Raw genomic sequence first — 12,500 nt, 5'->3', positions numbered from 1 at the left:
TCAACCATACATACAACACTCCGTCATTTCTCACCACACACTCAACCATACATACAACACTCCGTCATTTCTCACCACACACTCAACCATACATACAATACTCCGTCATTTCTCACCACACACTCAACCATACATACAATACTCCGTCATTTCTCACCACACACTCAACCATACATACAATACTCCGTCATTTCTCACCACACACTCAACCATACATACAATACTCCGTCATTTCTCACCACACACTCAACCATACATACAATACTCCGTCATTTCTCACCACACACTCAACCATACATACAATACTCCGTCATTTCTCACCACACACTCAACCATACATACAATACTCCGTCATTTCTCACCACACACTCAACCATACATACAATACTCTGTCATTTCTCACCATACACACACCGCATGTCCACATGTGTTTACGATGTTTGCGTTTCCTGGTTAAACAGAAATTGATTTCACATTACTTCCCTACGTGTCATTTGCTGTTAAGCATGACTCTGTCTGTGTAACAGAGCCCCAATGTAACGTTGGAACCAATTTCTAATTTATGTGCGATTTAATGGACAGTGAAGCTTGTTGGTATGTTCGAGTTTGCACTGAGATGTCTCATAGCAGAGCTCCACACACAGCGCTGAACATGTGAACACAATGGAAGCACACAATGCCTGAACATGGGCTGCTCACACATCACACTGCTGCGATTCTTAATAATGTGGCTCAGAGAACATTCCCAGATAAATGTGTCAAATATCTTCTCTCTTTACAATCATGGTTTCCAAGCACGAGAGATGGGCGTACAGAACAAAAGTGTTTTTGAGCTGATGGAGCGGTCCCCACAATCCCGCTATTGTTTCTGCAGAACACCACATTTCAGCCGAACAATGGATCTCCCACACCAGGGAGAGAGCATCACATGACACGGATCAGGTCACATGACGTGTGAGGGGGCAGGGCCTTTTAAAGCTCCTCCTACCATCACTCGAGCAAACGCCAAACTTCCACGGGCTACAATGCATGGGGGGGGGGGCGCACGGGGCGGAGGGGGTCTGTTTGTTTACATTATTTAATTAGGACAGCTGGAACATCTGGCTGCATAAACACCTCAGATGGCAACCCCCAAATCTTCTCTCCCAAATGTCTGCACTACACACCTGAAGCACAACCCCCCCCTGCGCCCCCCCAGGGCTGCCATCATACAGGCCTGAGCACTCGGTGGGGGACAGGCATGGGAACCCCGTCACAAGTTCAGTGGGGGGGAGGCAACGCATCCCCTCTTCCTTACGTATCTCTGAATCAAGTATGACTTTGGAAAGGAGCATACCCCCCCTCCATTTAGAGAAATGAGAAGAGCAAGCAGAGACTCAGGAAGTTCATTACCAGCCATCTCTGCCCTTCTGTGAGGAAGTTCGTAAGTCACTGTACAGTTTCCACATTTGGAAACTCGGTTCCATGCCAACAATGGCCGTGTCTTCTCCGTCTAAACAAACATCCTTCCTGAGAGATATTTCAGACAGTCAGCACTTCTCCTACGTTTCCACGCCACGGTCTCCACGACACCACAGAAAAGCACCTGGCCCTGCCGAGCCCCACCCTTCAGAAGCCCCGCCCCACTCACAGCCCGCCCAGGTGAGCACTGATGGGGCTCGGCCGTGTTAAAGATCAGCCTCAGACACACAGCTGTTTCATTACGGCTTTAATCAAACAGGTCAGCAGGTCCGAGGATGAGACAGTACAGTCAGCCTGACTCTGGCCTGGGAGCAGAACAGTGAATATAAACCAGCTACCTTTACCTGCCCAGAGCCTCAGACAGCAATCTCACACACACACACACACGCACACACACACATACACGCACGCACGCGCACACACATACACAAGCGCACACACACACACGCACGCACGCACACACATACACACACGCACACATGCGCACACACACACACACACACACATTTATGTATTTCCGTCCTTCATAATGGAAATTGAGCCATATGACTTATTAAGAAACTGCACCACACAGCAAACACAAGCTTTTGACTTCCTCTCCATTCTGAACTGCATAGAGAAGAGGTCTGAGGGTGTCGCCTGGTTTTATGGGCAGATTAACAGAGAAAGAAGACCTGCAGTAAAGACATTAAAAATGAGACAGATAAGCCCTGCATCGGCTCGTCAGTGGGGACAGTAGAGAGAACGGCCTTCAGACGGCTGAGCACCTCACAGCAGAACAAAGATCAGCTTCTGTGCACTGATAGAGAACCACGAGGAACCAGCTGTGCTAATGAGCCAGAAATCCTCCCCCCACAGCCCGCTCACTCAACATTCACAGGGTTTCCCCCAAAGTGATTTACTGACCCAGTTATAAACACTCTCACTGTCACTCGTACATTTAATATAGTACAAACACAAACACACACACACACAAACACACACACACACACACACACACACACAAACACACAAACACACGCACGCACGCACACACACACACAGACACACACACACTCACACGCTCACGCGCCACTGTCTGAATCAGAAAAACAGCCTCTATGTACAGACACAGACAGACATTCTGATTGGTCCAGAGTCAGTGCCCAGCGGGATGTGGGGAGGTTCCCAGGCTCAGTGAGTCATTATCGGCCAGAGAGCCATCAGGGCCACAGAAATCTCATTAGCTGCCCGATCACACTGATCTCATCGATCGGTGAGACAGCCCGACGCAAAGACCTGCTTTCCAGGTCCTGCATTTATCCATAACCCATTCGCTAGAGGCGACTAACAAGGTGGAGTTTTGGGGAGGGGGGGGGGGGGGCGTTGTAACCAACATGCATTAACGTGGGAATGCGTACAAATCATTACAGGTTTCAGGAGCAGGGGGGGCTGAGGTGTAGGGTTTTGGGATGGGCGCGGTGTGGGCTTTTGGAAGAGCAGGATTTGTGGGAAAACCCCTAGCTTTGCTGTCTGTTGCTCAGATAAACCCCTGACCCTTAAAGATGACCCTTCCAGCCTGTACACAACTGGGACTTTAAGCACAGAGACAGAAAGGCCTATCACTTCTGCCAATCATTCCCCTGTGTTACCTGTGCAATCACTCCTCTGTATTACCTGTGCAATCACTCCCCTGTGTTACCTGTGCAATCACTCCCCTGTGTTACCTGTGCCATCATTCCCCTGTGTTACCTGTGCCATCATTCCCCTGTGTTACCTGTGCAATCACTCCCCTGTGTTACCTGTGCCATCACTCCCCTGTGTTACCTGTTCAGACTGCTCACAGTGGGGCTCCACTTAACACCTGAACACATCAGACAGTAATATCTGCTCAGGATGTGATTTCCCCCCAAATAAATAAACCGGGCCCGGGTGGGATGGCGGGCCCGGGGAGGGATGGCGGGCCCGGGGAGGGATGGCGGGTGGGATGGCGGGCCGGGGGTGGGATGGCGGGCCCGGGGTGGGACGGCGGGCCTGGGGAGGGATGGCGGGCCCGGGGTGGGATGGCAGTGTTTTATCAAGCGGTTGTCTGAATTCAGCCTGGGGGTAAGGCAGCTCTTCACAGCACATCACTCAGAAGACCCGCGCACGGTTTGGGGGCTCCAGTGTTTACTCCACTGTTCCATGTCTTCCTGCTTGAGGATTATTATTCTCCAATAACGTGAGTTTAAATTCGTCCATCTCGACATCCATCACGGGGGCGGCCTCTGAGAATTTCCGGCGGGATACTGAGGAAACGGTGATACTGGCTGAAATTAGGAATGTGGGGCGTCCATCACATCAATCTTAACACTCCAAAAACAGGGGTTTAGAACAGGCTGGGGTTAGCCCTTCTCTGAAAGCCTGCTGGTGCTCTCGGCCGCTGGAGTTAACTCCTTTGTGCAGTTGGAAAGGAAGCCGTCTTTTCTGCAGGCTTGGCCGGTCACCTTTCTCCTAAATCTGCCCAGTAGTGTTTAGCCAGTATCTTTTTTTCTAAACCCAGGAATGTTCTACTTCTGACTTCAGTTGACTAAATAAAACCCAGAGTAACGTGCCGGAAATTTAAGGGGGGGGGGGGTGCGAGGGGGGGGCTGCAGGGAGATGTTATTCATCTCTCACACCGCCCTCTCACACTCTCTAGTTTGAAAGATCCGGAAAAACAGCCATAACAATTTATTTTCACAATCAATAAAGACTGAACAAGAGGGTGAAAGGAATTTGCCTTCAGATATCATCTCATATGTCACATATCAAAACTACGCAAAGGGGGGGGGGGGGGCTCAGGAGAAACGCAGCATTGATATGGAGTATAGATTTACACTCATTCCCCAGGAGATGACAAATGGCTTCCTGGGAGAGTGCTGATTAACGTCTTAGGCACACCGCGGAAAGCAGAGATGATTATTACTCAATGGCCAGCTGTCTCCAGATAGGCAGCGTGGGCATTATCTTCTTCTGTGGTTTTCCACAGACGCTGCAGGGGACTGGCAGCGGAGGATTTAGGACAGGCAGAAGGAGGCTACAGCGAGCGGACTGCCTCAAGACTGGCGCTATTCGCAGCGACTTCCTGCGCAGAAATTCCACACATTCCCCTTTCAGCAACGTAAAGCACCAACACATGCGAAGCCTCGCAGCAGAAGTGCCAGATCACCATTCACCTACCATTCACCCATAATTCAGCCGCCATTCACCCGCCATTTACCTGTCATTCACCAACCATTCACCCACCATTCACCCATAATTCACCCACCATTTACCCGTCATTCACCCACCATTCACCCGTCATTCACCTGTCATTCACCTGTCACTGACCTGTCATTCACCCACCATTCACCCGTCATTCACCCGCCATTCACCCACCATTTACCTATCATTCACCCATCATGCACCTATCATTCACCCACCATTCACCCGCCATTCACCCACCATTCACCCACCATTCACCCACCATGCACCTGTCATTCACCTATCATTCGCCCACCATTCACCCATCATTCGCCCAGCTGATTTTGCAACATCTTGTTACCATCTCAGTCCGTATATTCAGCACCATGTTGCCAAGTTGACACAGAATGAAACGAACACATTGAAAACCATAAAGGAGCGCATTTAACCAGAGAGGAATCTTGGTACAACGTGACACTATTTACACCATTTTGTGATCGAGGCGGCTCCTGAAAATGTTGGAAACGCCCCTGAACAGCTCCCCGGCACGAGGGCAGGCAGCTCACACAGCGCTTAGCGTTAGGGTTAGCGTCCTTTTCTTTCGGTCTCTGCATGAGGTCTCTGCCATGCGGGGACCTGTTGCACATGCACACTGCCGCACATTACACACAAAACCACGTCACTCAGAGAGAAGGAAACCACTTCCAGTGCAGCTGGGAGCCTTCACAGAACACAGAGCCCCACTCAGGGCCTTCACAGAACACAGAGCCCCGCTCAGGGCCTTCACAGAACACAGAGCCCCTCTCAGGGCCTTCACAGAACACAGAGCCCCTCTCAGAGCCTTCACAGAGCCATGCTCAGGGCCTTCACAGAACACAGAGCCCCTCTCAGGGCCTTCACAGAACACAGAGCCCCTCTCAGGGCCTTCACAGAACACAGAGCCCCGCTCAGGGCCTTCACAGAACACAGAGCCCCGCTCAGGGCCTTCACAGAACACAGAGCCCCGCTCAGGGCCTTCACAGAACACAGAGCCCTGCTCAGGGCCTTCACAGAACACAGAGCCCCGCTCAGGGCCTTCACAGAACACAGAGCCCCGCTCAGGGCCTTCACAGAACACAGAGCCCCGCTCAGGGCCTTCACAGAACACAGAGCCCCGCTCAGGGCCTTCACAGAACACAGAGCCCTGCTCAGGGCCTTCACAGAACACAGAGCCCCGCTCAGGGCCTTCACAGAACACAGAGCCCCTCTCAGGGCCTTCACAGAACACAGAGCCCCTCTCAGAGCCTTCACAGAACACAGAGCCCCTCTCAGGGCCTTCACAGAACACAGAGCCCCTCTCAGGGCCTTCACAGAACACAGAGCCATGCTCAGGGCCTTCACAGTCATGTCTCAGGCACACACAGATCCTGACGCGTAATTAGAGATAACAAGGGCAATGTCAGAGGAACACGACTGAGCCTCTGCCCTGCTCTCCACAGATACACGGACACGCCTGTTACAGACATGCCCCCCAGCACTGCACACTGGGGGGGCATCTACTCTCACCTACGCACACCTACGCACACCTACTCCCATCTACTCTCACCTACGCACACCTACGCACACCTACTCCCATCTACTCTCACCTACGCACACCTACTCCCATCTACTCTCAGCTACGCACATCTACTCCCATCTACTCTCACCTACACACACCTACTCCCATCTACTCTCACCTACGCACACCTACTCCCGTCTACTCTCACCTACGCACACCTACTCCCATCTACTCTCACCTACGCACACCTACGCACACCTACTTCCATCTACTCTCACCTACGCACACCTACTCCCATCTACTCTCACCTACGCACACCTACTCCCGTCTACTCTCACCTACGCACACCTACTCTCACCTACGCACACCTACTCCCATCTACTCTCACCTACGCACACCTACTCCCATCTACTCACACCTACGCACACCTACTCCCATCTACTCTCACCTACGTACACCTACTCCCGTCTACTCTCACCTACACACACCTACTCCCATCTACTCTCACCTACGCACACCTACTCACACCTACTCCCAGCTACTCTCACCTACGCACACCTACTCCCATCTACTCTCACCTACGCACATCTACTCGCATCTACTCGCATCTACTCCCATCTACTCCCACCTACGCACACCTACTCCCATCTACTCTCACCTACGCACACCTGCTCACATCTACTCTCACCTACGCACACCTACTCCCATCTACTCTCACCTACGCACACCTACTCCCATCTACTCTCACCTACGCACACCTAGTCCCATCTACTCTCACCTACGCACACCTACTCCCACCTTCTCTCACCTACTACCATCCACTCCCATCTACTCTCACCTTCTCTCACCTACTCCCATCCACTCCCACCTACTGGTCTTGACTCCAGAGCAGTCCCAGCTTGAGTACTTAAATATTTTATTTCCCTACTGTAACTCCTTCCTGCTCGATTTATTACGGCTGTTATACAAGATAGTTTTTGGTAACGTGCATATTAGATATCGTTATAAACGCTGTACATCTGCTTCTGGTGGCAAAGCAATCTCCAGTGGTGGGCATGCGGAACGTCCTAGGACACAATATTCTACCCAAGTCCACCAGACCTCATGCAGCTCGACTGGTCTGTCCGTCTTTGTTGACATGATTTAAGGGGTCATTTTCCCATGGCCAATGTTACTGAGCTGTGAGCACCAGCCTTTCCTCAGAGACAGAAGCTTTGTGTAAGAACGACAGCTTTATAGCCCTTTCCAGGTCTCAAGTACCCTCCAGTTTGGCATGACAGAATATTTATTTCTAATAAATTAATTCAGTCAAGTGTTCTTGGTCACACTCTTATTAAAGAGTCTGGGACCCCACCTATCAAAAGTAACTTAACCCAATGTCCTAACAAGCAACGTCTTCACAAAACTGCAAAACCAGAACAGTCAATGCTTTTGTTCAAATGCTTTACACCGTGAGAAAGCTGACCAATGACAAGCTGATAAAAACTAGCTTGGAAGTCGATCCACGGACACTTTCCATACTCAACAAGCATTTCACGAGTTAGGGAAAAACGCTCAACAAACTAGATTAATTTTAAGATAAGATATAGATTTTTCTGAGAATCGTCGGTTCTGAGGGCAAATCTGTCCCCAGATCAAACTGCGGCGATTTTAAGTATGATTTGTTTTGAAGTGGATACGAATGATGTCTTTAAAAGGGCTAATAATCATTCTTCATGTACTCATTTTACAGTTTGACCAGTTTCCTTTGTACCATAGGGGCCATGTAAGCACACAGGCGTTGGAGAAAAAGAAACTGCTTAAGGAAATAAAGGACAATGGACATGCAATGATCGGCACAAAACTATTTTCAAACTATGAAGGTAATGAGGACACGAATAGCATTATTGTAGTAGAACTAAAGCACGCGCTGGCAGAGACGCGAACGTGCGCGTGTGTACCCACGGGAAAAGGAGGTTATTGTTACTATCGCCGCCTAAAACCCGTCTTCCTGTGGGCGGAAACGGGAATTTTACTCATTTTCAACTAACACAATCCAAAGAACAAGCAGCATGCGTAACACCACAGTCCTTTCAATAAATGCAGTTTTCCCCGGTTGTGGTAGAACCCGTGTTGGAGCCTCAGTAAACAAGCAGTTAACCGAAAAACAGCACCTCGCCCCTCTCCCCCGTGTAAGAGCGAGCTCATGCCTCCCGAAAAATCCTGCGTGTCCTTGACCGTCGGTACACTCTGCGCACAAGCCATCTGATCTGGCCAACGTGTTGCCTTCCTATTCATTTTAAACATAAAACCACGGCGTCAACTGCGATGACATAGGCTACATCAAAAACACTGCTTTAATAAAACAGCAACACGCTCGCATATGTAGGGGGACGCGGGAGAAAACGCCCTGCTTTCGCTCAGTCGGCTACTACGCAGCTACTGATAATAACTTCCCTTTACAACAGTGGGTTAAGCGATCAGCTTGAAGTGCCAAATACTCTGAAAACCATCCTTTTACGAACTGTGAGCGGAACACATGCCTTCCACACATCAGATTCAACAAAAGCGTTTTCGGAGATGTTTTAATACAGCACAATATTGGGATATAATGCATCACAATTTGCAGGTAGGCACAAAAACGATTTCTAAAACACCACCTAAAATATGTGGAAACTGTAGGCTACCATGCAGAAATATAATTGTGGGTGTATAGCCTATGCCGTAGATATATTTCTCAGTTCAGTATTCACGTTAGTGAAATCCCTACATCACAGGAGTGAGGAAACAACCTAGAGCAGGACTAGCCCCGTCTTTTCAAGAGGACGTGGTAACTTGAAAGAGTTCTTACCTTTGACTTGAGTTTCATATTCCGCTATGATCTCCTTGTCCTTTCTGAATTTCGCCGGAGACGTCATCTCTGTGATTTAGGCTACTAACACTGGCAGTAACCGTGCTGTTAATTACAACAAACTCAACGCAGATGATAACTGTAGAAATCGGCTCAAAAGAATTCCACACGGAAACTGCAGCAAAGCAAACAGACGCCGGGCTGTAAATGCTCAATCCGCCCGCATCATCAGATCTATCAGGCCGTCGTATTCTTCAGTGGTTTTTAAAAACCAGGTGTTTAGCAAAAAATAGATGAGTCTCATTCCCGTGCAACAAAAATATGCCTGCGAGCACTGCCGAGTCCCGTGTGTCCCAAAAGTTTCTCCTGATCGCGACCATTCACACTGGCGCAGACAGGGTGTCATGTAGTGGATGTCTTCCTTCTGAAACATAGACAAGGACTGGGTTTGTTTAAAAACGCACGAGGTGCGTTCACTGCAACACCATGTTGACAGTGGCGCATAATTAGCCTACAATTCATGCTGACAGTTCATAGATCGAAGGCTGAAATTAAACTGCAAACACATGGGATTCAATACTACTAGCCTGTAACTATACGCCCTGTAAAAGTGGATATCACCAGAGTCAATGCCACATATCATTCAATAATCACTATCGCTGGGAGTTTTTCGGGACTTAAAATTGGCTACCTTGTTAAATCCAATATTCCACCCCTTCCCTGTAAACAGTCGCATTACATTATAACACAATTGTGTTTTTTATACACTTAAACTATTCTATATAATCTTTTTTTTAATTACACAAAAGAAGTAGAGCTGAGGTTTCAGTCTAACTGGATTCTGCCACACGTGTTCTATGGAAATATCAAGGAGGTGCTACGAAGAGCTTTCACTGCCAAAATTGCTTGCCCAAACAATCTTAACATTTTAACGGTCTAAAAATCAATATCTAACTAACTAGCAACCTTTGCAACACGAGCATACACTTGTATCTCCTACCAACATCTTTCAATTGCCAGACATGCAATTAGTCGGCTGAACCTATTCTCACACAAGTTATGGTTCTATAAAACGTGTTGACTTTCTACAGCAAGTTAACTGCTTTATAAAATCCGCTATAAAATATCACAGATAGTCTACTGTGCTTGGGCCTATTACACTTAAAAATAGTTTTTCCTCATTCTAATTACTTGCGGAAAATGTAGAAAAGTGCTCCGTGTCCATCACCGCGGACCCTTCAAATAACGTTGCGTTTCTAACGAGCTCACTAACCAACTATCTAGTACTTCGCTAAATGGCTATCTCTACACTGAATGATAACTAGCGGGTTATCACCAGTCATCCCACTATCTATCGATCCATCCCTCTTTTTTTAATAGTTTCACAAAACACAATTTTCCCTTCAGTTTCTAATATTAAATATGAATAACCATATATCGCACATGCGGTTAAACGGAGTAATACAAATACCATTACCTCGGATGCAGGTTTCCATTTGGTTTAATTAAAGTTAATCTCCGCAAAACCCACGCTACGTCCACCTCATTACTTCAACTTTCGAACATTTTTCCAAAGTCTGAAAAACTAACCCCACCCCTTTCCATGGAGCATAATCTGCCGGGACCCACCATTGGCTGAAAATGGTAGAAGTGGTACATTATTTGGCCAATTGTAATAGGAATTACGTTTATCCAATGAAAAGGAGGCGATTTCCTTGCCAGTTCCTGATACCAACCAATGAAAGTACGGATGGTCCGAGTAAGAGGCAAATCGCGGTTTAACCCATAGGGTTTAACCATGGACGCTCTCCGGCGCCGCGGTTGCAGCTCTCTTATTTTAACATTAAATAACAGCAATCCTGTGAAAGGATAGAAAATATAGCCTGGGATTAAATGAAGCGCAAATCGAGTGCCACACTGATGAATGGAACGGTTACATTTGCTACATAAGTATTCTGTGTCAGGACAGAAAAATGAATGAAGTCAAGTCATTGGTTTGTGCGTAATGATTGTTGATATTTGTACCAATAGCAGTTGATATTTGTACCAATAGCAATTGAAGATCTGGTTAAACTCCCTGACATCGCCCAATCAGATTCCTAAAAATATTTTGACGTGCCCTATGGTGTGTTGGCTGCGAGTCCCGTGAGCCAATCAGAATGTGAGATGGTACAGTTTGAAATTGTTTCAGGAAGTTTCCAACCAGTGCTTTTGAATCAGGAAGGTATAAACAAACACATATGCTAGCTAGCTCCGCATTAAAATCTCACTTATTTTCTAATCGTTACAGCAATTTATTTAAAAAACGACAAAGCACCTATACGAGAGAGGTTTATGCTTTGTTAGCACAGATTGCTTCGTTAGATATAGTCGTGAAATACTGAAATTGTTTTGCTAGCGTACACTGTTTGCTTACTCGGTAGTGCCATCAGCCAATGCCTGGTGCTAGTTAGCTACATATGCTAACTGGCAAGGTAATTTCTCCGTTTACGGTTAGATATCTAGTTATCGATAGCTACCTGCAGCGTATCAATCTCGCTAACGTTAGCTAGCGTGTTAGCCAATGAGCTGCTGCATTGACAGCACTGAGTGCGGTACCGTGGAACCAGTGAAACCCGGCATCAGGATTCATAACTTACTCGGAAAGGAAAGCCGAAACCTCATGTCTACATCCAACTTCAAAAATAAATGTGTCTCTGAGGTGAGCTGTATTTTCTGCGACAGCTTACTCTGTACGAGGGGAATGAAAGCCGTGCTCTTGGCAGACACAGAAATTGAGCTTTACTCGACGGACATACCACCGAACAGGTAAGCTGCTAACGTTAGCCTAGCTCTTGGTTACCTAGCCAGCTGCTTCTTTATGTACGTAAACATGATCTAACACCAAGTTTATATAGGTTATCTGGTTAAGAGTTAAATAGTGGTAGGAAAGTCATGGAATGATTTAAACCATGGTTTACATGTTTTTTTCGAAGCATCGCCGTTATATGGGTGATTAGCTTGCTAGCTATCTATCAATCGAACGTCAGTTCTCTGGCGAGTAGTCTTGTTGCTTTGTCTATCTACCTAGCTACCTCTCATAATTGTATTATTTTATGGAATAATGATATACTACCTCTTATAATGCTCTGATTAAACCGGTATTCAGTACTAGTAGCTGCAACTATAACGGTTCTCATCCTACCAAAGTTATTTAATATTTTTGACCTCAGTTTAATATTATGAACTAACAATATTTAAAATCCACCTGTTATTCTCTTTTTCCCCCAGAACTGTCGACTTCGTCGCAAGTTGCTACTCCACAGACAGTTGTAAATGCAAACTAAGAGATATCGCATGTCTTAAATGGTCAGTACTGATGCATAATATAGTATTGGTTATGTGTTTGTAGTTTGTTAAACCTTAACGACGGATTTAAGTCTTCCGCATCTGTTACTTGCTTAAGGTGACTTTTCCCGGAAAATAATCGCTGCTGTTGAGATCAATGCA

The 12,500-nt window shown here is 47.2% G+C and overlaps 2 protein-coding genes across 3 annotated transcripts in view; one reads left to right on the top strand and one right to left on the bottom strand.

The window, feature by feature from the left end:
- The window catches only part of srgap2 (SLIT-ROBO Rho GTPase activating protein 2), an 80,996-nt gene extending 70,378 nt beyond the window's left edge, over positions 1-10,618 (bottom strand). The window contains 2 exon segments of the mRNA XM_035387940.1: positions 9,012-9,435; positions 10,489-10,618. Coding sequence (XP_035243831.1) covers positions 9,012-9,078 — 67 coding nt within the window. The 5' untranslated portion in view covers positions 9,079-9,435; positions 10,489-10,618.
- The window catches only part of fam72a (family with sequence similarity 72 member A), an 8,766-nt gene continuing 4,909 nt past the window's right edge, over positions 8,644-12,500 (top strand). The window contains exons 1-3 of one of the 2 annotated variants that reach the window (XM_035387990.1): positions 8,644-8,789; positions 11,736-11,819; positions 12,282-12,359. In XM_035387990.1, the coding sequence (XP_035243881.1) occupies positions 11,755-11,819; positions 12,282-12,359 (143 nt within the window). In that variant the 5' untranslated portion in view covers positions 8,644-8,789; positions 11,736-11,754. Of the gene's footprint in view, positions 8,790-10,706; positions 11,820-12,281; positions 12,360-12,500 lie in introns of those variants that run through there. The other variant, XM_035387989.1, reaches the window with a different exon arrangement.

This window comes from Anguilla anguilla, chromosome 13, assembly GCF_013347855.1.
Source record: "Anguilla anguilla isolate fAngAng1 chromosome 13, fAngAng1.pri, whole genome shotgun sequence".
Taxonomy (NCBI): Eukaryota; Metazoa; Chordata; class Actinopteri; order Anguilliformes; family Anguillidae; genus Anguilla; species Anguilla anguilla.
This window is presented reverse-complemented; position numbering and strand designations above follow the sequence as displayed.